The 23,326-nt window shown below is 34.3% G+C and overlaps 1 protein-coding gene across 1 annotated transcript in view; it reads left to right on the plus strand.

Moving 5' to 3' along the window:
• Window positions 1-992: 992 nt before the first annotated feature.
• ASIC5 (acid sensing ion channel subunit family member 5) overlaps window positions 993-23,326 on the plus strand; it is a 28,026-nt gene continuing 5,692 nt past the window's right edge. Inside the window, exons 1-8 of the mRNA XM_074338401.1 lie at window positions 993-1,121; window positions 1,251-1,509; window positions 3,438-3,744; window positions 15,593-15,830; window positions 17,442-17,567; window positions 19,452-19,601; window positions 20,573-20,720; window positions 22,012-22,068. Of these exons, the coding sequence (XP_074194502.1) occupies window positions 1,311-1,509; window positions 3,438-3,744; window positions 15,593-15,830; window positions 17,442-17,567; window positions 19,452-19,601; window positions 20,573-20,720; window positions 22,012-22,068 (1,225 nt within the window). The 5' untranslated portion in view covers window positions 993-1,121; window positions 1,251-1,310. The remainder of the gene's footprint in view (window positions 1,122-1,250; window positions 1,510-3,437; window positions 3,745-15,592; window positions 15,831-17,441; window positions 17,568-19,451; window positions 19,602-20,572; window positions 20,721-22,011; window positions 22,069-23,326) is intronic.

The following is a 23,326-nucleotide window of genomic DNA, read 5'->3' on the forward strand; positions in this document are numbered from 1 at the left end:
CCCAAACTTGTCTCCTTTATTTACCCCGATTTGGAGAAATTTAAAAGCTGGAAACATAGATTACAATGAGAAACCTACCCTGCAATCTTATAGCAGTTAGACTGGTTAATTAAATTAAAGAATGACAAAAGGCCAGCGTCCCTTGGTTTCACCCCTCACTACAGACCCAAAACCTTTTAACCTTTTTTTTTCTTTATTTTCTTTCTTTTTTCCACACAAAATGGGTAAAATGGTCGGGGGAAGGAGAAAGGAAGGAGAAATTTCCAGTACTTCTGGATATGGAAATTCCAGGAATCGTGACACTAAACCTGTTGGAGAAGCCCTGACTCGGGCTGCAGTTAGATTAAACAACATATAGAAATATAAGACTTGATGACATTATGAAAATGGGAAAGCTTAAACAAGCTTTATGTAAAGCTGCTATGTCATATATATTAAGCGCAAACAGCATAGAAGCACACTTACTCAAAATCTAGCCATAGCTTCCATAATATTGTCTTCACTATAAATATTAATAAGAAAATCTTAGCCATCTAAATAGGTAACCTTATTTTATCCCATCTTCCAGAAACACAGTTAATTCATTTACATCCCTTGAAATTTCTTAGTTTGCCTCTATATAAGACCGTTTCCAACTTATACTACTGAGTTTCCAAGAATATATAAGAAGAATATACTATGTAACCATATTAATGTTTAGTGGTTATATACTTATAAAATATTGCCATGGCAACTCTAAGTGGCTCTAAATAGAGATGCATGCAATTCCTCAACTGGGTCAAGAGACGGTGCCATTAATACACAATAGTGCAGATTCTTCAGTTTATTATTTAATATAAAAATTCTAGTAATTTCTCAAAAATTTGAATACAAATACATAATTGGCCTTTTTGCTTGAATGAATTTATGTACTTTCAACAATCATTTCTTCTTGTGATATTTTCTGGTGTTTTTTGTCATTTTTGTTGATTACTATTTCTGTTTTTCAATAGCTTCATCTGTTACTAAAAAATTTCTACCAAAAAGACATCTTTGCCCCCTGAATTGTATTCCAACGAGCATTTTGATTTAAACTTGTGCCCAGAAAGAGGGAGAAATAAAAGCTAAAGAGACTCTGCCAAGTAAGTCCCTGAGTGTCAGCTAGCCTGGTCAGGGGTATTCTAAAAGCACAGATATCTGTTGGGATTGTCTCTAATTCTGAAAAAACAGTTTTCTAATTCTATTTCTTCTTTGGTTTCACTCTATGATAGTTTCTCATCAGTCCATAAAGGCCCATAGCTGGTTCTGCATGCATTTTTGGTTTGCGAACTATGTGCTTTCTGAGGCAAAACTTAGCAACACAAACATTTAAATTGCCTACACGGTTTACAACTTCATCTGCAGTATTTAATATAAAGGGCACCAAAGGAACATGGTTATTGATGAAAACTGGATATACCCCCAAGGACTCCTGCCTACTGAAACTGCAAATGGAGCAGGTGGAGAAATCAAAGGCATATGCTGAGAAAGGTGGGTAAAGAGTAAAATCCTCAGAGCAGTTACAATTTTCATTTCTAACAGCCAGAAATTAGCAAAGGGAAAAGGAGATTGTTTTTTCATTTGGAAAATTTGATTTCCAAGGTTAACTTGGATATAAGTAATACAGTTTTTGTTATTTAGGAAAAGAGTAATTTGTATGAGACAGTCAAAAATCGTTTTAAAATATTACTATAACTAGAATCTGTTTTGTTGTTTTATTTTGTTTTGAGGGTGTTTTTTGTTTGTTTGTTTCTATTTATCACATACCTACAAGTTTTATTTTTAAAGTATAGCAAAATTTATTTGATGTTCTTCAAAATACCTCTGTAAAGATCAGTATTCAATGCAAGGGCCATCCCCCTTAATTACATAGTGTATGCTTTAGTCAGGAAAGTAAGAAGCTTCCTACTGTGCAAGCAGATTAACAATTCACTAAACCAATTCTAATCTTCCTCACGGTGATACATCACCTTGTTTCTTCACTACTCATCTCAACTAATATTTAAAAGCCTAGCAAATGACTGAGAATATACCAGTACAACCAAAGCAATTGTTAAGAAGTAGATCTATATTAAACAAGCTAATTTTTGACACATACAGTTGAAACGTATTTTTCAGGGTAATGCTTACAACCAGCAATACATTGGTTGGCCAGTTACTGGTTCTTAGATCACTCTTCCCCTTTTAACTGCTTTGGCCCTTATAGTAGGAAGGCTGTCAGGTACACAATTATACACTGGAGACTGACCTATTCTTCCTTCAGAGTCAATTCTTCATATGTGTTTGTAACTAATGGCTAAATAATCCACAAAGGAGCATTATTAAACTTATTTTCCTAATGAATAATAATAATAGTTTTTCTTATATTTCTGATTTTGCCCTGGGACTGTGCCAATTAATTTATATTATAGTACCTAATTTGATAGTAAAAACAACAGTAAGTGGGCTACTATAAAATTTTAGTCAAAATTCAAGCTAATCAGATTAATACAAACTTCCCTGCTTAGTGTATAGTTTTGTAATTGTGTCCCAACATTTTACAAATGAAATTGAATCCCTTAGAAACTGTTATAGGTGCCTTTTCTAGATTTTTATATACCAATTACTTAAGCTTAGTCAAGTGATTGGAAACTTACAAAGTATTAAGTAATGATTTAGTGATAACTAACACTTGAAACCTTTTAGAAATAAATTAATGCTGATTAGTTGACAAAAATAATACTTCTTGAGTTAAAGCAAAATATGTAAAAGTTAATTCACCTAATTATGAATCTTTATGAGACTTGATAGTCTGGAAAAAATGAATTCACTGTGTAAAGAGATAGAAAATAGATTACTTTAATAATGCAACTTTAAATATTCTGACTAAATAACCAACTGAAATAAAATAATTGTGTACCTAAGCATATGAAGCAATAGACATTACATTCAGCCATATAATACATCACGATAGGACTAAGAATAGTTTTTTAGCCCCACTTATGACTCTTAGAAGAATCTGCCTGATTTTGTTCATTATATTTAAGGGACTTCATGATTCCTTAGAGAAAAGGAGTATTTTAAAAATTAGAGATACTTTTTTAAAGATTATTGTAAACAGTTGTAAGATTTTTTAGAGCTGTTGTAAGCAATGCATTCAGGATAGGTTGATTTTGAAATTGGGAGTAACAACATATACATTTGCATTAACAAGAAGCACTTTATAAATAGCATTAGTATATTCTCATTAGTCCCATGCGGTCAACACTTCTACTTCTCAATCCCTGAATAGTCTGTGCAACTCAAGATGAAATTTAATGTCTTACACATAAAGAGTAACCTGTTTAAGTATATGTGAGTTGTGTTTTTCACAGATAGCACTAAGATTCCCTAACTTATTACTTTTTTTAATTTTATTATTTTGTGGGCAAAATCTTAAGGACTCTTGGAAAAGATAAAGCTCTGCCTTTCAAAGAAACCACTGCCATCTCGCACTGACCGAAAGAAGTTTGACCATGACTTTGCTATCTCCACTTCCTTTCATGGGGTACAGAATATTGTTCGGAACCAGAGCAAAATTCGCAAGATGATCTGGATGGTGGTGGTTTTGGGCTCAGTCTCACTAGTGATGTGGCAAACCTACGGTCACTTGGTCAACTACTTCTCATGGCCAACCACAACATCTGTAGAGGTTCAGTATGTGGAAAAGATTGAGTTCCCGGCTGTGACGTTTTGTAATTTGAACAGGTAAAAATTACTATTTTAATAATAACATTTCTATAACTTTGGTAGTATAACCTTTCTTGGATGATTGAAATCAAGTTTTATTATGCAATATTTAACATACGTCAAACAATTTTAAGTTGTACTTAAACACATAAATTTGGGAAACAAAAAACTTATTGATTTCTTCTTTCACTTATTTTTCTTCTTCCTTCCTTCCTGCCATCCACAATTACATGCTAGTCAATGCACCAAACCCTGTGATTTAAATAGATGTAAAAGTCTTGATCCTTGCACTTAACAAGCTTGTTAAATAGTGAAAAAGAGAGAAACATAAACAATCACAGTGCAATATGTATGGTAATTGTACAACACAATACAAATATGTGCAAAGACTCTGAAAGCACAGAGACTAGGTGACATGGAAGTCAGAGGATTAAAGGATGACCAGGAAATTTCTAGGTGGAGTTGAGGAAGAACTTGAAAAGAAAGCTATTGTGCAAAAGTATGGACGTATGAAATATTCTAATGTGTATATGATAAGATATTTAATGAAATAAAGGCAGGGCCATGTTCATGGATGTGTGACCTGTGCAGTCACACAGGGCCCTGAGCTCAGAAGAGCCTCACACTTGGTTTAATGATCTGCTGTGACTATCTTGAGTCCTTGACTACAACTTCCTTCAGAAAACTACAATGCACTGACTGTGCACCAAGTCTGCTGTGGAATGGGTAGCTTTCCCCCAGTAGGCCTTCCAGGCAGTCCTGTAATTAGCTATCGTCAAGCCTGAAAGGTCACACAGGATTTTCACCTGGTGTGGGGTGGGGGAGGTTGATAAGGAGGTTCCTTAAGATCCACTGTTTATCAACTATTTGATGATGGAAAAATCATTTAACCTTCTTAGCTTCTATTTTTGTATGTACAAAATGATATATTATCTACTTCACATGTTTGCTGTTACATTAAATGAGGTAATATACAAGGTGTGATCAAATAATACAGTGAATATTTAAATGTAAAACAATTATTATAATAAAAGACACACTGTTATTAATCATCTCAAAATAATCCCCCTCCCTTCAAACACACTTATCCCATCATTCTTGCCACTTTCTGAAGCAGTTCTGGAAGTCCTCTTTCGTGAGTGTCTTTAGTTGCACTGCCGTGGCTACTTCGATGTCCTGAATCATTTCGACTTTGGGGAAGAGTCAAAAGTCGCACAGTTCCAGATCCGGTGAATAAGGTGGATGAGGACACACCATAATGTGTTTATTTGATAGAAATTGCCATACCAGAAGTTGTGTGTGACACGGAGCGTGTCATGATGGAGGATGAAGTAAAGACACTCACGAAAGAGGACTTCCAGAACTGCCTCAGAAAGTGGCAAGAATGATGGGATAAGTGTGTTCAAAGTGATGGAGGAAGTATTTTGAGGGGGGTTAATGGCAATGTGTCTTTTGCTATAATATTTTTTCTTATTGAAACATTCACTGTATCTTTTGATCATACATTTTGCCTCACTCCTGAGGCATTCTTTGGACAGGTGCTCAATATATAGTGGATATTATAGCATGTCTTATAAGAATTCAAGAAATGTATCAAGTTCCCAAAAAGTAAAAACAAATCAAAGCTCCCAAAAGATTTTCCAATACTATTGCCTTATACTATTTTAAGTTGTATTTGTTCTAACAAAAGCAAAGATTGGTTGCAGGTTTCCTTTATTAAAGTGTATCTATCATTTCCAAAATAGTACTGTAAGGAGCTCCACAAACTTTCTCCCCAGAGAAAAACTATAACTGGTAAAATTTATTTTAACTAAAGCAACAACAACAACAAAAAAACACACAAAACAAACAAACAAACAAAAAAGTCAGATAGTTAAGTTCACGAACTTAATTGTCTAACTAGTGTGAAACTCAATAGCAGTAAAACTAATAATCCAATTTTAAAATGTTATAAGGATTTGAACAGACATTTCTCCAAAGAAGACATGCAAATGGCCAACAGATACATGAAGAGGTGGTACTCAGTATCACTAGTCATCAGGGGAATGCAAATCATAACCACAATTAGAAATCACCTTGTGTTTATTAGGGGGTATTATAAAAAAAGAAGAAAAAAAAGACAACATGTATTGGTGAGGATGTGGAATCTTTGTGTGTTGGTGGGAATGCAGAACTGTGCCTCCTCTATGCAAAACAGTATGAACCTTCCTCCAAAAATTAAGGAAAGAACTACCATATAATCCAGCAATCTCACTTCTAAGTATTTTTTCAAAAGGATAAAGGATGAGTTGAATCAGGATCTCGGAGATATATTAGCACTGCCATGTTCATTGCAGCACTATTCACAATAGCCAAGATGTAAAAACAACCTAAATGTCCATTGGCAAACAAATGGATAAAGAAAATGTAGTATATAAACACAGTGCAAAATGTAGTATATAAATACAGCCTTTAAAAAAAGGAAATTCTACAATATGCAACAATATGGATAAACCTTGAGGACATCATATTTCGTGAAATAATCCAATCCTACAAATACTGGTAGGATTCCACTTGTATGTATCTAAAATAGTCAAACTCATAAAAATCAAGAGAGGAATGGTGGTTGCCAGGACTGGAGGGAGGGAGAAATGAAAATGATGAGTTACTAATCAACAGGCATAAAGTATCATTTAAGGAGTAGACATAAGTTCTAGAGATCTGCTGTACAACAACATTCCTATAGCCAACAATACTGTATTGTACACTTAAATTTAAGAGGGTGGGCCTCATGCTTATGTTCTTACCACATAAAATATTTTTAAAAAAATGTTAGCAGGGAAAAAGGACAGAATCACTGTATCTACTACAATGATTAGAGTATAACAAAATGTACCTAAATATATTAAAAAGTATTTGGAAATTGTCCTAAGGGAACACAGCAAATGAAGACATATTTATTCAAGAAAATCTACTAAATCTCAGAAGAACAGCAAGAGTCTGTAGAACTTGAGCCACAAACCACTCTCTCCCTCCCCTTTCTGTCTGAGCTTTATACAAGCAAATTCCAGGTAGGTTTGGCCAAGAAGACAGGGCTCTTTCTCCTCAAAGTTTTTAGTCAAGGGCTACAGCAGATGAAGGCTAGGAAGTGCAGGTTACCAAAGTTTCTCATCCAAACCAGCTCCATGTTGCAGAGGTTAAATTCCAGATCAGTATAGTTAAGAGATTGGGGCTTTCTTCCTCCATGTAATTCCCGCTTATAGGGTAAGAGCTTTGTCCTAAGCATTTTAGGTTGAGATGCTCAATCACCTTCACCCTCGCCTGCTCATAGGGTGGAGGTTCCACATTGAGAGAGGCAAAGTCAGAATACTAGAAACCACTGCTTGCCCAGAACCCTGCTTGTAAAGATTCTTGCCTCTGACCAGTGGGAGAGGCAAGTCCTAAGAATAAAGAACTCTGAAGCTCTTCCTAAAGGAACTCTGCTTATAATAGTGTGGTGAAGTTCAAGTCTAAGGGAACTTTCAGAAACAGTACAGATTTTGGTGGTAAGCAATTAAGAGGAGGGTATTAGCTCCATGACAGCAACAATCTAAATGATAGGCCAGGGGTGGCCGGTTAGCTCAGTTGGTTAGAATGTGGTGTAATAACACCAAGGTTGCTTGTTCGATCTCCACATGGGCCTCTGAGCTGTGCCCTCCTTAACAAAGAAGCAGGAGGAGGAGAAGGAGAAGGAGAAGAAGAAGAAAGACTAATAGGAATAAAGCTTTATATAAATAAATAAATACATAAATAAATAAATAAATACATAAATAAATGGTTAGCTACTTTTGCAGTGAGAATCTAGGAAAGAGACACAAGAAGACTTCTTCTGGGGTCAGAAGAACTATCTGAGACTGACCTCAAAATGAATTTGTTAAGGGGCCAAATTTAATTGGCTCAGACTCCGGAGCAATTTATGCCCCAGGGTATTATTTAAAAAAAACACACACACACACAAAAAAAAACAGCTTAAGAGAATGAAAGACAAGCCACAGAACGGGAGAAATATTTATAAAAGTCATACTGGTAAAGGAGTATTATCCAAAATATACAAATAACTATTAAAACTTAAAAATAAGAAAATAAACAAGGTGGCTAAAAAATGGGCCAAAGACCTTAACAAACACTTCACCAAAGAAAATATACAGATGGCAAGTAACTATGTGAAAAGTTGCTCCATATCATACGTTATCAGGGGAATGCAAATTAATGCACAATGAGATACCAATACACACCTATTAGGATGGCCAAATATGTACAATTACCAAAATGGAAAATTCACTAGATCCATCAGAGGGGCTCAACAATAGATTTAAACTGGCTAGGGGGAGAAAAACAAAACAAAACAGTAAACTTGAAGATAGATTGATAGAGTATGTGATCTAAAGAACAGGGGAGAAAACTAATGAAGACAAATGAACAGGACCTCAGACAAATGCGGGACAATATTACATATAACAACATATGCAAAATTAGAGTACAGAAGAAGTGAGCAAATGGAGTAGAAAAATATATTTTTAAAATATTGAGCTCCAAACTCCCCAAATTTTCAGAAAAGCGTGAAACTACACATTCAAAGAGTTCAATGCAATTTCAGTAGCACAAATGCAAAGAGATTAAGAGCCAGGCACGTCATGGCGGAAACATTGAAAGCCAAAGGAAAAACAGATTCAATGTTCTAGAAGCTAATTGTAGAATAGGGAAATTCTTGACAAAGAACTAAGGCATCAACAACATTGTAGTGATAAGAGACATCCTCAACTAATTTTACAGATAGATTCTTTGGCTATCAGTTCATGAGTATCTTATACAAAATTGTACAGCAAATTATTGGCAAGTTAGGGAAAGAACTCAAGTTGTCTCCTGTCTGATTCTCAAAGTCAATGGTCTTTAAACTTTTTAGTTCATGTGCCATATAAAAGAACTTTGAAAAACTGTATTCCATTCGCATATTTTAAATTGACATCTAAAGCTGTTACTATAACTTTAAGGTCATGCCTTATTTTTAGGAGATCGAAAATACTGTGAGTTACATGACAAATAGGATATGGATTGACTGCAATAAGGATAAACATTTGATATGATTCCATAAAAAGTTAACTACTTGATTGAATAAAGTACATTGATATAAATTATGTAAACTTTTTTATCTCTAGACTTCATTTAAAAATCCCAATAATCTGGAAGATTCACAAAATAACATTTAATATAACAAATTTCATGCTCTACTAAATTTAGAGGGTCCCAGTAAGGGCCAAAATACACAGTTTCTAATGCCAAGTTTCACCCTAATGAGAAATATGTGCATGACAGGGTAAGACAAAATTTATGGAGACTTGCTTAATTCCTAGAATTAACCAAGGTTCCCCTGAAGCAAGCTACAATTTAATTATGCCTCTGTTAGGAACTCTGAGGTTGTAACGTACCAGTTTGCATTATATGCTAAGATTTGTGAGGGGGACAGGTAAAAACTCTTTGATAAATGAGAGAAGAATTATTGTGAATGCAAGCACTTTTTTAACAGGAGAATATGGAAATGTATTCCCTTTAAAATTCTTCGTTCATGGGTACCATCAGGCACGTGAATGTTCCAGTCTGAAGACCATTGTTCTAAAACTGCATTGCCTTCAATTCACAAGAGAGAAAGTAAGGCTTCATTAACATTGCAATTTACTTAAAGTTACCCACTAGGGACTGGAACAGAGGTCTGCTGACAGATCCCTGTTCTTACATTCCTTGTGCTAATCTTTCTTGAAAGTAGGAATGAATCCCTGAGATGAGGAAATTGTGCCAAGGGACTTCAGATTATTGGGAAGGGGTTACCTTTTGCAGTGGTACCAGGAACCTATCCAGTGTATATGACGGCTCAGAGTGGATGATTTTTTAAGTCTCTTATTCTATATGACAAAAATATTTTCAGTAACAATCTTGAAATTAAACAAACGATAATGATGACCTATATGTATTGATTCCAATAAAAAATGTTTAAAAATACAATACAAAAACAGAAAAAAGGAAAAGAATTAGTACTTTTTAACATTAATATATATTTGAAATAAAAATACGTTTTAAAATTTTTTGCAGTGATGAATAATAGCATTGTAGTTGCCATTTTTCCAGCCTTTTTTTTCTGTGAATTTGTCAATGGTTTCATCAAAATTAATCTTCTTTATGTATTTATGTTCAGAAGACAGCACAGCCATATTTGTCAATCTAGCTTTACTCACAGTTGATTGAAGAATACATATTAATTTTAATTTTGAAAAGTTCCTTTCCCATGAAGCAATGGCTATACAAAGGAAGACAAACTCAGAAGAATACACGTGGCAGAAATTCATAAAAATCAAATTTCACAATAAGTCACAGGACTTGCAATACTGCCCATGACTGTTTGGGGGAGGGGAATCAATTTTGGTGGCTTTCAAATGTCTCTGTGTCAAAAATTTCCACTAAAATAACTTCACCATAAAATTCATCATAAATTTCCATTATATTTGGTAAAAACGACTCCTGACATTTTGTTTTCTACTAATATAGAGAAAATAACTGGATGTGATACTGTTATTTGATCGGTGGTTTTAAAACAAGTAGCTGTTTCTTCATCTTTACAATAATCCCTGTGCTTCTTTGTTTATTCCAAATCTACTGTTTAAATACACACACAAAAAAATGTAAAAGGATTTTAAATAAAAGATAAAATCATGACTCTCATACAAATATAAAATAAACATGTATCAAGATTTTATTAATTAATGAGAGAATTATAAGATGTTAAAATTAGCTGATAGGAGAGTGCAGAAAGCTGATGTTCTTCCACATTTTTCCTTTCCATGAAATGATTTCTAAAATACAAATGTCTTGTTACTACATGGTACAGTTAGGTTTGTTTGAATGGGATTCAATGAAGTTCTGAGTCAGCCATCAACTTGGACAGCAGATAAAACTTACTAATTTGGGTCATATAATTTGGGGAAGTGTAGTTAGAAGCATTAATAGACATAAGAAAGACAGATTAATAACTGGTTATGGGTAATTAAATTATTCAAACAAATCAGTGTATTTTTATTATTATTTTCTTTTACTAGCATCTTACCAAGATGTTAAGTAAAAAAGTAAGACAAACTATAACTAAGCAAGATTTCTAAAAATATATACTTGGAAAGGTTTTGAAGTTTGAAATGAAGGTGAAAATAAACTCAGAGCAAAACTTTTTGGTTTTATGCTGAACAATATGTCTCACAAAATTTTTCACATCCATTGTTCCAAATATTGTTAGATTTTATTCATTAAGTTTAATTCACCTACTTAAATTACACTCATGGTCTCAATTATTAATGGTATAATAAAAACCATCTTTAAAAATATTTTAAAATGCACTCCCCTTTAACCTTTTTATCTATTGTATCTGGAACTCCTCCACATATGGTAATTCCTTCATTTATCAGCATAATTAGTTTCAGAAGAATCCAGTGAACGTTGTGTGTGAGGCAGTATTGACTCAGCCTGTATAGGATTCCAAAGTCACAGGGCTTTGGAGCACATCTTATCAGTCATTCAGAGTTAGAAAGCTGAATTAGGTTAAAGGTCCATTGCTCAATTTAGGGCTTCTCTTCTCCCCAAAATCTATTACTAATGTAGGCTGTTAACTCCTCAAAAGATCAGTAGAATTCTTTTCAAAGAAAAGCAGGATTGTTAGATATACTGTAGTTAGGTAAAATACCACCATAATGGAACATTAAGAGTATCTCTAAAGAAAGGAGGGTATTTATAAGGTTCTAGAACTCAGGCTGGCAATTTTAAGACAGGCCTTGCAAGGCTGGTTAAGTAAAGCGTTATATTAGAGGCTGATCGTGAAAGCAGTTTCTTATCTCTAAATGAACATATGATGTTGCTTTGGTATTTTATTTTCCAGTTTTGGTTTTGTGTATGCCCTACCTTGACAAACGTGTCTTGTCTGAGAAAGAAAAATTACATAAAAGATAACAATATAAAGGGAAGTGACATAAAGGAAGCCCAGGAGTGAGTTTACATACAAACGACGTACCACATGGTCCTGTACACTTATCAAGAGTGGATCACACATTTCATTTCATGCTTTCTAGCAGTCAATTTAAGGAGAGAAAGTTTTTTGTTTGTTTGTTTGTTTGTTATTTAAGTTTATTGGGGTGACAACTGTTAGTAAAGTTACATAAATTCAGGTGTACAATTCTGTATTACATCATCTATAAGTCGCATGGTGTGTTCACCACCCTGAGTTAGTCCTTCTATCACCATATATTTGATCCCCTTTACCCTCATCTACCACCCTTACCCTCTGGGAACCACTAAACTATTGTCTGTGTCTATGAGTTTTTATTTCTCATTTGTTTGCCTTGTTCTTTTGTTGTTTTTGGTTTATATACCACTTATCAGTGAAATCATATGGTTCTCTGCTTTTTCTGTCTGACTTATTTCGCTTAGCATTATAATCTCAAGATCCATCCATGTTGTCACAAATGGTCCTATTTCATCTTTTCTTACTGCCTAATAGTATTCCATTGTGTATATATACCACAACTTCTTTATCCATTCATCTATTGAAGGACATTTTGGTTGTTTCCATGTCTTGGCCTCCGTAAATAAAGCTGCAATGAACATTGGAGCACACGTGTCTTTATGGATAAATCTTTTCAGATTTTTTGGGTAGATACCCAGGAGAGGGATTGCTGGATCATATGGTAATTCTATTCGTAATTTTTTGAGGAACCTCCACACTGCCTTCCATAATGGCTGCACCAGTCTGCATTCCCACCAACAGTGTATGAGGGTTCCTTTTTCTCCACAGCCTCTCCAACACTTGTTACTATTTGTCTTCTTGATGACAGCCATTCTGACTGGGGTGAGGTGACATCTCATTGTGGTTTTTGTTTGCATTTCTCTGATGATTAGTGATGTTGAGCAATTTTTTATGTCTATTTGCCATTTGTATATCCTCTTTGGAGAAATGTCTCTTCAGGTTCTCTGCTCGTTTTTCAATTGGGTTTTTTTTCTTTGTTGTTGAGTTGCATGAGTTCCTTGTATATTTTGGATATTAGCCTCTTATCGGAGGCACTGTTTGCAAAAATCTTCTCCCATTCAGTTTATTTCTCCCATTCTCTTTATTTTGTCGATGGTTTCTTTTGCTGTGCAGAAGCTTTTAAGTTTGATATAGTCCCATTCATTTATTTTAGCTTTTACTTCCCTTGCCTTTCGAATCAAATTCATAAAATGCTCTTTGAACTCAAGGTCCATAAGTTTAGTACCTATGTTTTCTTCTATGCAGTTTATTGTTTCAGGTCTTATGCTTAAGTCGTTGATCTATTTTGAATTAATTTTGGTACATGGTGACAGATAGCAGTCCAGTTTCATTCTTTTGCACATGGCTTTCCAATTCTGCCAGCACCATTTATTGAAGAGGCTGTCTTTTCTCCATTGTATGCTTTTTGCTTCTTTGTCAAAAATTGTTAGCCCATATTTATGTGGTTTTATTTCTGGGTTCTCAATTCTATTCCATTGGTCTATGTGTCTATTTTTCTGCCAATACCATGCTGTTTTGATTATTGTTACCCTATAGTACAAGCTAAAGTCAGGGAGTGGGGTTTATCCCAGGGGCACAAGGATGGTTCAACATCCACAAATCCATCAATGTGATACATCACATAAACAAAATAAAGGACAAAAATCATATGATTATATCAATTGATGCAGAAAAAGCAGTTAATAAGATACAACATCCATTTACGATTAAAACGCTTAATAAAATAGCTATAGAAGGAAAATACCTTAACATAATAAAGGCCATATATGACAAGCCCTCAGCTAATCTCATAATTAATGGTGAAAAACTGAAGCCCTTTGTCTGTGTTCAGGAACACGACAGGGCTGTCCCCTATCACCTCTGCTTTTCAACATAGTGTTGAAAGTCCTCGCCAGAGCAATCAGGCAAGAGAAAGAAATAAAAGGCATCCAAATTGGGAATGAAGTAGTTAAACTGTCATTCTTTGCAGATGACATGATGCTATATATAGGAAACCCTAAAGGCTCCACCAAAAAGCTATTAGAAAAAATCAACGAATACAGTCAAGCTGCTGGCTACAAAATCAATGTACAAAAGTCCATTGCATTCCTATATACTAACAATGAAATCTCAGAAAAAGAAATTTAAAAAAACAACAAAAAAATTATTTTTGCAATTGCAACAAAAAGAATAAAATACCTAGGAATAAACTTAATCAAGGATGTGAACGACCTGTATGCTGAAAACTATAAAACATTTTTAAAAGAAATTGAAGAAAACACAAAGAAACGGAAAGACATTCCGTGCTCATGGATTGGAAGAATCAACATAGTTAAAGTGGCCGTATTACCCAGAGCAATATACAGATTTAAGCAATCCCCATCAAAATCCCAATGGCATTTTTAAAGAAATAAAACAAAAAAAATCATCAGATATATTTGGAACCACAAAAGACCCCGAATAGCCAAAGCAATCCTAAGAAAAAAGAACAATGTGGGAGGTATCGTGCTCCCTGACTTTAATTTGTACTACAGAGAAAGTTTGTTCAGTTTTAAGATTTATAATACCAAATACTAATCACATTTTGAAAAAACTATAATGTATGCAAAGAAAAAAACATATATAATGCAAGGCAGAAATCCTCCCCCAAAATAAGAGAATTACAAATTACTTACAGTAGTTAAAGCAAATAGATTACTTCTGCTTTTATTGCCAGGAAAACATTTCATAATAATGAAGCATTTATTTAATGAATATTTACCTAACACTCACTACATTTCAGGCAGTCTTCTCAAGGTTTTAGGAAATAACATTTAATTACCAAAATAACATTCTGAAAGTGGTTATAGTAACATATGCCAACTTTAGAAGTGAGGAAACTGAGTGACAGTGAGGTGAAATTTGCTATGTCATACCATTCTGTGGCTGTAACAAAGCTGGCTTGATCACAGAAACAGAACCACTCTGAGTGACATAAAATATGGAATGTATTATAGGGATTAAGCCCCACTGAATAGCAGGGGCTGATTAATCAGTCTTTGTACGACTATTGCCTCTGTTTCTGGTGCTGGGCCTGAAGTCAGCAGGCAGAAAGGAAAATAAGTTTGAAGGGAAGGAAATGAATACAGGCTGGAAGTGTGTGTCTCTATCTTACTACCATCCATCTTGATGGTGACCAACAGGATAAGTTGGCACCTTCTCCAGGCTGCACTCTCAGTTGACACTGGATTTGAAGAAGCTAAAAGTGGAGATTGGACAGGAGCTAGAGGAAATGTGGTCCTGGCTATTGTCCCATACTACAAGTTCAGGCAGGAGATCAATCACAGCGTGTGTGAGTGACCGTAGCTTCTGGCCTACAATGAACTTCGGATTGTAAACAGATACATACAAGAAAACGGACGTTGGGAAATATAGTTCTAGCATACAGAGTAGCTATGCAGATGCTGTACAAGGCCACAATAATGGCGGAACTGTGATTTGAACCCAGGAAATCTGGCTCCTATGTCTCCTGTATTCTTAACCACTGTACATTTCCACCCATCCCTTTATGTTGACTCTTAAGGATCCATCAGGATGTGCCCAGATCAAGGTCTGGGAGGTATTCCAGGTAAGTGAAACTAAGTGTACAAATACAAGGTAAATTGTAGGATGTGACAAAGACCTCTTAGGAATCCAAATTTTTAAAAAAATATTATGAATGAGGGAAAGTATAGGAGAGAAGCTGGAGAATTGATAGGGTCCAGATATTTGGTCTCTGTCCTCTAGATAATAAGTTTTCATTATTCTAAATATTACCTTTATTCCTACTACTAGGTTCCAAACAGATGCTGCAGCCAAATTTGGTGTTATTTTTTTCTTATGGCATGTTGTATCCAAAGTCCTCCATCTCCAGGAAATCAGTGCCAATTCCACTGTCTCTAAAGAGGTTATTGATTTTCTTGCAAGTCAACAAAATTTCAGCATTACAGAGTTTGTCAAGAAAAACGGTTTTTATCTCAACAATAGCACTTTGTTGAAATGTGACTTTTTTGGGAAGCCATGTGGCTCACAGGTAATAATTTGATATTTCTTCAAATATCATCAATATAATAAGCTACTTTATGGTACTGTTTTACATTGAAATAAAGTTCACTCCCATGAGAAATTAATATAAATTGTCTCAAAGATTATATTCCATTAGCTCAGTCTTATAATAGCAGGGGTTGTGGAATTCATATGAAACATATTTTCTTTTTCAAGTACTTAGATAAGAAAAGGTAGAGAACATAAATCTTTGGTTACCTTTCTTGCAGGATAGTCCTTCCAAAAGAAAAACAAATGTAACACAAGAGGATATTTTAATTTTTCCCATTCATCAGTAAACAACATTTTCCAAGATAGCATTTTTATTATCATTAAGCAACCAACATTCTGTTTTTATGCTTGTGATATTACATTAAAGGCTATTGAAAATGAGAAGTCCCCAGCTTTTGACTATGAAAATTATATATATTTCTCTAATAACTCATAACATCCTGTTTTTGTTTATATAATTAATCTACGTTTAAGATAAAATATTTGACATATCTGGAATCTATTAGCAAAAGGATATGCAGGCAATTTAACCCCTATTTCCTGTTTTAGCAATTCTGTAGCATGTGCTGTTAAGTGATTCTAAGTAAATTTCACCAATTCATGTTTCTGGGATACAATTCCTTATCCTGTTGGTATTCTTCCTTCGCACACAGTAAACAGAAAAGAAATGCCTGAGAGACATCTAGCAGAGATGAAGCTCTGCTCTAAACTCTTAATTTGGAGAAGTTTTTCTATGTTTCTTTTTATTTACCAACATGTTTGAACGCTTCACTAAGGAATTTTGTATTAAATAAACATGACTTTTTCAATGGCAAATTCTAGAAACCCAACTCTGGTAAGCTAAAGAGTAAAAGGAATGAATTGCTTTAGTTAACTGGAAACTCTAAGAGTGGGACTGGTTTCAGAAAATGCTCAGCCACGGGATTCTGAGACTACCATTCTGTTTCTCTCTCCGTCTCATGACTCCAGTTGGCTTCTCTCTGTATAAGTTCTCACACAGAGCCAAGATGGCTGCTAACAATTCTAGCCTCTCATCATATGTTGGCACTCCAGTATCCATTCACTAATCCCATGGAAGACTCTGATTAGCTCTACTTGGGACACATATCATTCCTAAACCAATTTCTGAGAAGAGGCAGTGAGGCATTATGATTGGCCTAGCTCGTGTCACATGTGTACCTCTGTAGTGGAGGTGGTTGGAGGATGAGGGTGAAAGGAACAGAGCAATTTGATGGCTACCTCACCATGACCCTGAAGGCCGGGGGAGAGGTGGCTCCTTGAAAAAAAGGGATGCTCTCCACAGGCAAAAATATATTTCCTAAATGTAAAACAAATAACTTTTAAAAATTTTAAACACAGGCTAAATTATATAATTGCATCAATTAAATAGTCACATACAAAATAACTAGTGTATATTATTTTTTAAAAATGAAAACTCTCATTGAATATAAACATTAATCACCAGACTGTCTATTCTTTCTGAGATTTCTGCTGTGATTTAAGGAAAAAAGTTATAGCAATTTAAACTTCAAAAGTAACCAAAATACTCAACTGATGGTGTTTTATTTGGTTCATTTTCATATTGGAGGATTTTGCACATGTCTTCACTGAATATGGAAATTGCTTTACTTTTAATCATGGTGAAAATATCGAAGCAAGGAAAAAAGTGAGTGTCTCTGGAAGAGGCTTAAGCTTGCTCTTCAATGTCCATCAGGTATTACATTTTCTTAAACCTAGCCAAAGTTTAAGACAAACAATAATGACCACAGGTTTCAAAAGATTTGATCAGAATATTTTGCCCTGTCAAATTGTTCCTACAAGTTGGATATTATTTTGGCTTTTGTTGTTTCAGCCAAGATTTCTATGGATGCAATTATTGACTTACATATTTAAAAGATAAAATTTAGAGGCATAACCTGTACATTTTTAGCTATACTACTGACTACCATTATTGTGACACCAGAAAATGGTCATGCCACAAAAGAAGGAAACCAAGTATTTCTAAATCACTATATACAGAGTGTGCTAAAAAAAAAATGTATACACATTTTAAGAAAGGAAAAAACTGCATTAATGAATTCAAGTCATGTGTATACATTTTTTGGCATTCCCCCCCACCCACCGTATATGGTTAATTTAAGATAATGCTTTGCGTTTTAGAAATATTTTTTACATTTACATGTAAATAATGCAATACATTTTAGAAAGAATCCATACATAGATATTTAACAAATATAGAATCTATGGCCTGCAAAAGTTATGAAAAAATAATTGCTATGTAAAGAGTATTGTATAAATGGACTTTGCCTAAGATTAGTTTCTGTAAATGTGTGATTGGTCTAAAAAGTTCTAATTATTTGGGTTTTAAATGTTCAGAAACCTAAGAAAATCAGGGACACCTGCTATAGCTCTCATCTAAGGTTAATTTTCACCTTCTGTCTTGCACAACCAATTTAGTATTATACATTTAGCAGTATTAGAATTCTTTATTGTGGTTTTATAAATGAATATTCTGAAATGCTGATGAATTAAGTATCCAAAATCACACAATTAATGGTAAAGATAAGAAATAAACTTAAGTCTCCCCAAAACCCATCAAACTACTCCACCTCCCAATCCAAGTGAATGAGGTCATTGGTTACTTTCAAAAAATATCTCTTCAAGTATGTTTCTTAGCTTTCGCTTGTATCCCATTCAAGGTACTTTTGCTTATGTTCAAACACAGCACTGTACAATGTGTGTGCCCATGATTGTATATCTATTTGATCAATGTTTTTAAGTTATTCAAATATTAGCCATATGGTCACTTCAAGTATAATATTATGAATTTTACAAACTAGAATTTCCCAAATATTTTTAGAATGCAATTAAATCTGTAAATTCAATGCAACATTCCATAAGTAAATGGCACTGAAATATTTATCCATATTAGCTAGTTAAGGGTTTCTTACCGAGTCATAACAGACCCAGGACAAATGGAATATTAAACATGTTAGGCAGTTGATCCATTTACAAGAAAAATCATCATATTCCCAAGTCCATGCCTGCTCCTTAAAGCCTGAAATTACAACTAATAGCAAAGTCACCAGAAGTTCAGTCTTAAATTTTTTCATTTGACATAAGAATAAGATTTGCCAAAGAAAAACACTAATATTAAAGAAATAGTATGTCTTCACTCTTTCAAGAAAATGGGTTTGAATTTTAAAGAAGGCCAGAGATTTTAATTACAAAGAGGAGAGCCAAATAATTTTCTAAAACAAATGAAGCAAAAAGAACAGTCAAGGAGAAAGCAAATAAAAGGCAACTAGTTCAAGAGAGAGCCAAAGGAAATCAGATCATCAAAATGTATACCATCACATTCATCTAAAGCCAAAAGTGATCCATGGAAAACTGCCAAAGCCTTGAAATATTCAAGCATAAAAAGTATGTCTTAAGAGTTTCATTTTCACCGTTTGTCGATAAAAAGAGATTAAAGACTGATATAAAATATTTGATTTTAAATCAGTCAAATGGTATCATCTGGTGATAAAACTAACTCTTAAACTGGTATAGAATTGATATCAATTTTTAACTGGGGAGGGATGTATTCTTGTTTCAGGAGGAATTCACTGATGACCCTACCCTTGGTTTTGTTGATGCTGGGATCATCTTCGTTATCCATTCACCAAAGAAAGTGCCACAATTTGATGGTTTAGGTTTGTCGTCACCTGTGGGAATGCATGCACGGGTAACAATCCGCCAAGTGAAGGTAAATACTGGCAAAATGTATAGTGTGAGGGAATTAGGTAGGGTAATAAATGTATATATATATACATATATATGCATAAATAGTACTTTTCACCAGAAACCCTTTTCTTTCATCCCTTTAGAACATCATTGGAAATTCCAATTTCATTTCAGATTCTTTCCCTTTACTAGCAGGCAAATATTTAGTAAAAACTGTGAACTCACATATACAATGTATGTAAAAGCTGGGAAACTAAGCAAATCCAAGGTAACTTAAATTTCATTAGAGATGGAAAGTCTCACTGCGTATGAGGAGACAACTAAGTTGCTCAGCTGTGTGTTTTCTCACTGGGACATTCTGGGGAGGATAAAAATGAAAAATAAGTGGGAAGAGCAAAAATCTTGGAGTCAGACGTGTCCGCCAGGTTTCCATTTGCCAGCTGCTTGCTCTGTAATTAATTAAATTTCTGAATTTCCATCTTCTGTCTGTACACTGGGGGTTGGGGAGTAACATTTCCTTTTCACTTTTATTATGAAGTTTAAATTAAATCACATAAAGAAAGCAATCACCATATCGCCTGGTACATAATAGGTGCTCTTATAGAGGATTTTATGTGTGTGTGTGTGTGATTTTAGTTGTTCTTTTGTGGGTGAGCTGATTAATATGCTAACATATCATTTCTATAAATGATAATATTCTTTTCATAAGAGTCAATTTTTAGAGCAATCAGTCTATCTGAATTTATTGATTCACTACAGGTATCGAGCATTTGGGATGTATGTTAAAGAATCTCTATTATTCTTACCTTCAGAAATGTTTCAGACTAATAGCATAGGCAAAATAGGTAAATGTAGTCAACTAAAAAAAAAAAAAACAATCAAAGAGCTCTGAGAGAAAAGTAAAAATAGGTATCAGCCTCTGTTCTTGGGGTGTAAAGAGGTGGATTGACTCAGATAAATCTCGTGAACCAAGTGTTTATTTTTTATCTTAAGACAGTTCATCAAGAATACCCTTGGGGAGAATGCAACCCTAACATCAAGCTGCAGAATTTTAGTACCTACAGCACTTCTGGTTGCTTGAAGGAATGCAAAGCGCAGCACATAGAAAAGCGATGTGGATGTTTACCTTTTCTGCTTCCTGGTAAATAAAGAACAGCAGCTTTCCCCTTCTTTAATTATATTTCCCTAAGTTGAAAGATGGGAACTCAACATATTTCTTTTTTCCACTCTTATTAAATTCTATGCTAGAAAGTCACCCACTTGACAAATACAACCTCAACTGACAAGTTTTAACTCAGGAAATCATAGCAGAGATTTCTGGAAAAGAAAATTTTGTTAACAGAGCCAGTCACCAATTCTTATTTTCAAAATATAAAATTGAGTGCTTTCAAATGTCTGAAACTGCTCATCAGTTTTCTCTGTTTGAAAGAAAAATTAGATCGTCTATATAAATTTTATGGACCCTGAATATTTCACTATGGGGAAACTCTTTTCTTTATGTCTAGAAAAGAAACTCCATGCTCCCTTTGCATACACTTTGAAACATTCCCAGAGCTCTGAATATTTGAGACGAGCATTGAATGAGGTGGTAGAGTAGGATGGGTAAGAGCAGGACTCTAAGGCTGCTCAAATCAACTCCACAATTTCTCATCTGTGTGACCTTGGAATTAACCTCTCTGTACCTCCAGTACAATAGAGAGAATAATAGTGTCCTTACTTATAGGTTTGTCATAAAGACAGAATGAGTATGTAAGTGATTTAAACAGTACCTGGCACAGAATTCACTCTATTTAAGCTTTCGATGTTTTTATATAGATTTCCTTCATTCTCCCTTCTCCAGCATATTTATAAAAATAGTGGAACATATTAAAGGCAAAACCAGCTTGGCTCTGTAGGTTTGTCACTATGGTCTCTCTCCTCTCCCTCTCCCTCTCCCTCACCCTCTCTCTCTCCCTCTCCCTCTCTCTCTCTCTCTCTCTCTCTCTCTCTCTCTCCCACATACACACACACACAAATGGATAGCAGAAGGATAGAAAGTAAACAAAATGAGCCAAGACCCCCCTAACTGATTGGGCAAGGCACATCCTGAACCTGAGTTTCTTCCTTGGTAAATGGTGATTCCCACATTACACAAATAGAGTAGGAACAAATGGGATGACAAATGTGAAAGCAATTTTAAGTTTCAAAGCTAGCAATATTTTCAAATTATTATTCCCACTTAAAAATTTTTAGAACGATATAGACAGATGGAAAGAAACGTGGATATAAACAAAACATTATTCTTCTTCCCAATGTATGTTTTCACTGGGTATTAGCATGTTTTTATATATTTTTTGCAAAAAGGTAGATGGATGGATGGAAGGTATTTTTGTTATTTTGTCATTTATTTTGTAAAATGTAAATTTTCTATATTTATACTTACTCTTTTTAAGGAAATGGGATAGAGTGTGATCTACAAAAGTTTTACAACTGTGTTTCTCCTACACTTGGTAAGTGGCTTAGTTTATTTCTTTATTTTCAGGATTTATATGAAAGCCATTCAGAGGAACACAACCCATTAAATCACATATTACGAATAGTCCATAAATGAAACAAAATAGAGACTATAAGAGGGAGTTTTTCAATGTTCTTAAAATTAAGGACAGTAGCTTACATAGATACAAAGCCTTCTGATTTCAATATACATTTGAATTAAAGATATGTAGTGACAAAGTAATAGCAAAAGAGTACTTATTTTTATTCCTAAATTTGTATGTTTTCTTAAATTTTATACTTTCTTATAATCAAAGTAACTGGTGTTTTTTCTTTTTACACAAATAAAGCACGTTTGTTATGACTAGTTTAAACAGTACAGAATAGAAAAGAATCGTATGCAAATTAGAAGTTACACCACTCTGAGAATTATTGTCACTAGGTGACAATTCATATTTCATAATACACACATTAAATATAAATGCACATATAAATTTTTATATAAATTAAATCACAACAATGCATGCCATATTTATTGGGGACAACTTCTTATTAAACAGCAATTTTTTTTTTTTTCTTGCATCTCTCTTATCTTAACCCCCAACCAATGTTAACACTCTGGTATATTCTATCATAGTTTTCTCCATGTATATAGCTTCATTCCACTAAAATGGAATAGTATTATACAACCTTCTATGAAATTTGCTTTTCCAACCCATTATGGAAATATATCAAAGACAACAAGAGTAGGTCTGACATATTCTTTTTACTGGTGGTAAAATATTTCATGGAATGGGTATGGGTAGAAGCCATCTTATATTTTATAATAGCTGAAATGTTGAATATGAAAAAGTCATGTTATTGACCAATGGAATGGAAGTTACATTGCCAAATTTCTTGTAATTTCCTATCCTTGATGAGGGTTAGAGGAGAAGGTTGGGGAAACAAATCATTCATGCAGTTCTTCAGGGAGTGTTGTGGGATAATGGGATGAGAAGAATGGTGTGCGTGTGTGTCTGTTTGCATCTATTCGTATGAGTATAGAGTAAGAGTGGTGGTTATTACCAGTCATCTTAAAGAACTAGAGATGCATGCAAAATCACCCTGAAGGAGAATCAGAGTTCTAGTCTGGAAATCAAGCCCAAAGTAGGTCATTAATCAAGGGGTTTGGGTAAACAAAGCATTCATAAGAAGAAAGTGTTTCAATAACAAAACCACAGGAAAACCAACAACCAGAATATCTACCAAGAGTGAGGAGCAGGGAGATTAAGCACT

The sequence above is a fragment of the Rhinolophus sinicus genome, linkage group LG07, assembly GCF_036562045.2.
Source record: "Rhinolophus sinicus isolate RSC01 linkage group LG07, ASM3656204v1, whole genome shotgun sequence".
NCBI classification, from domain to species: domain Eukaryota; kingdom Metazoa; phylum Chordata; class Mammalia; order Chiroptera; family Rhinolophidae; genus Rhinolophus; species Rhinolophus sinicus.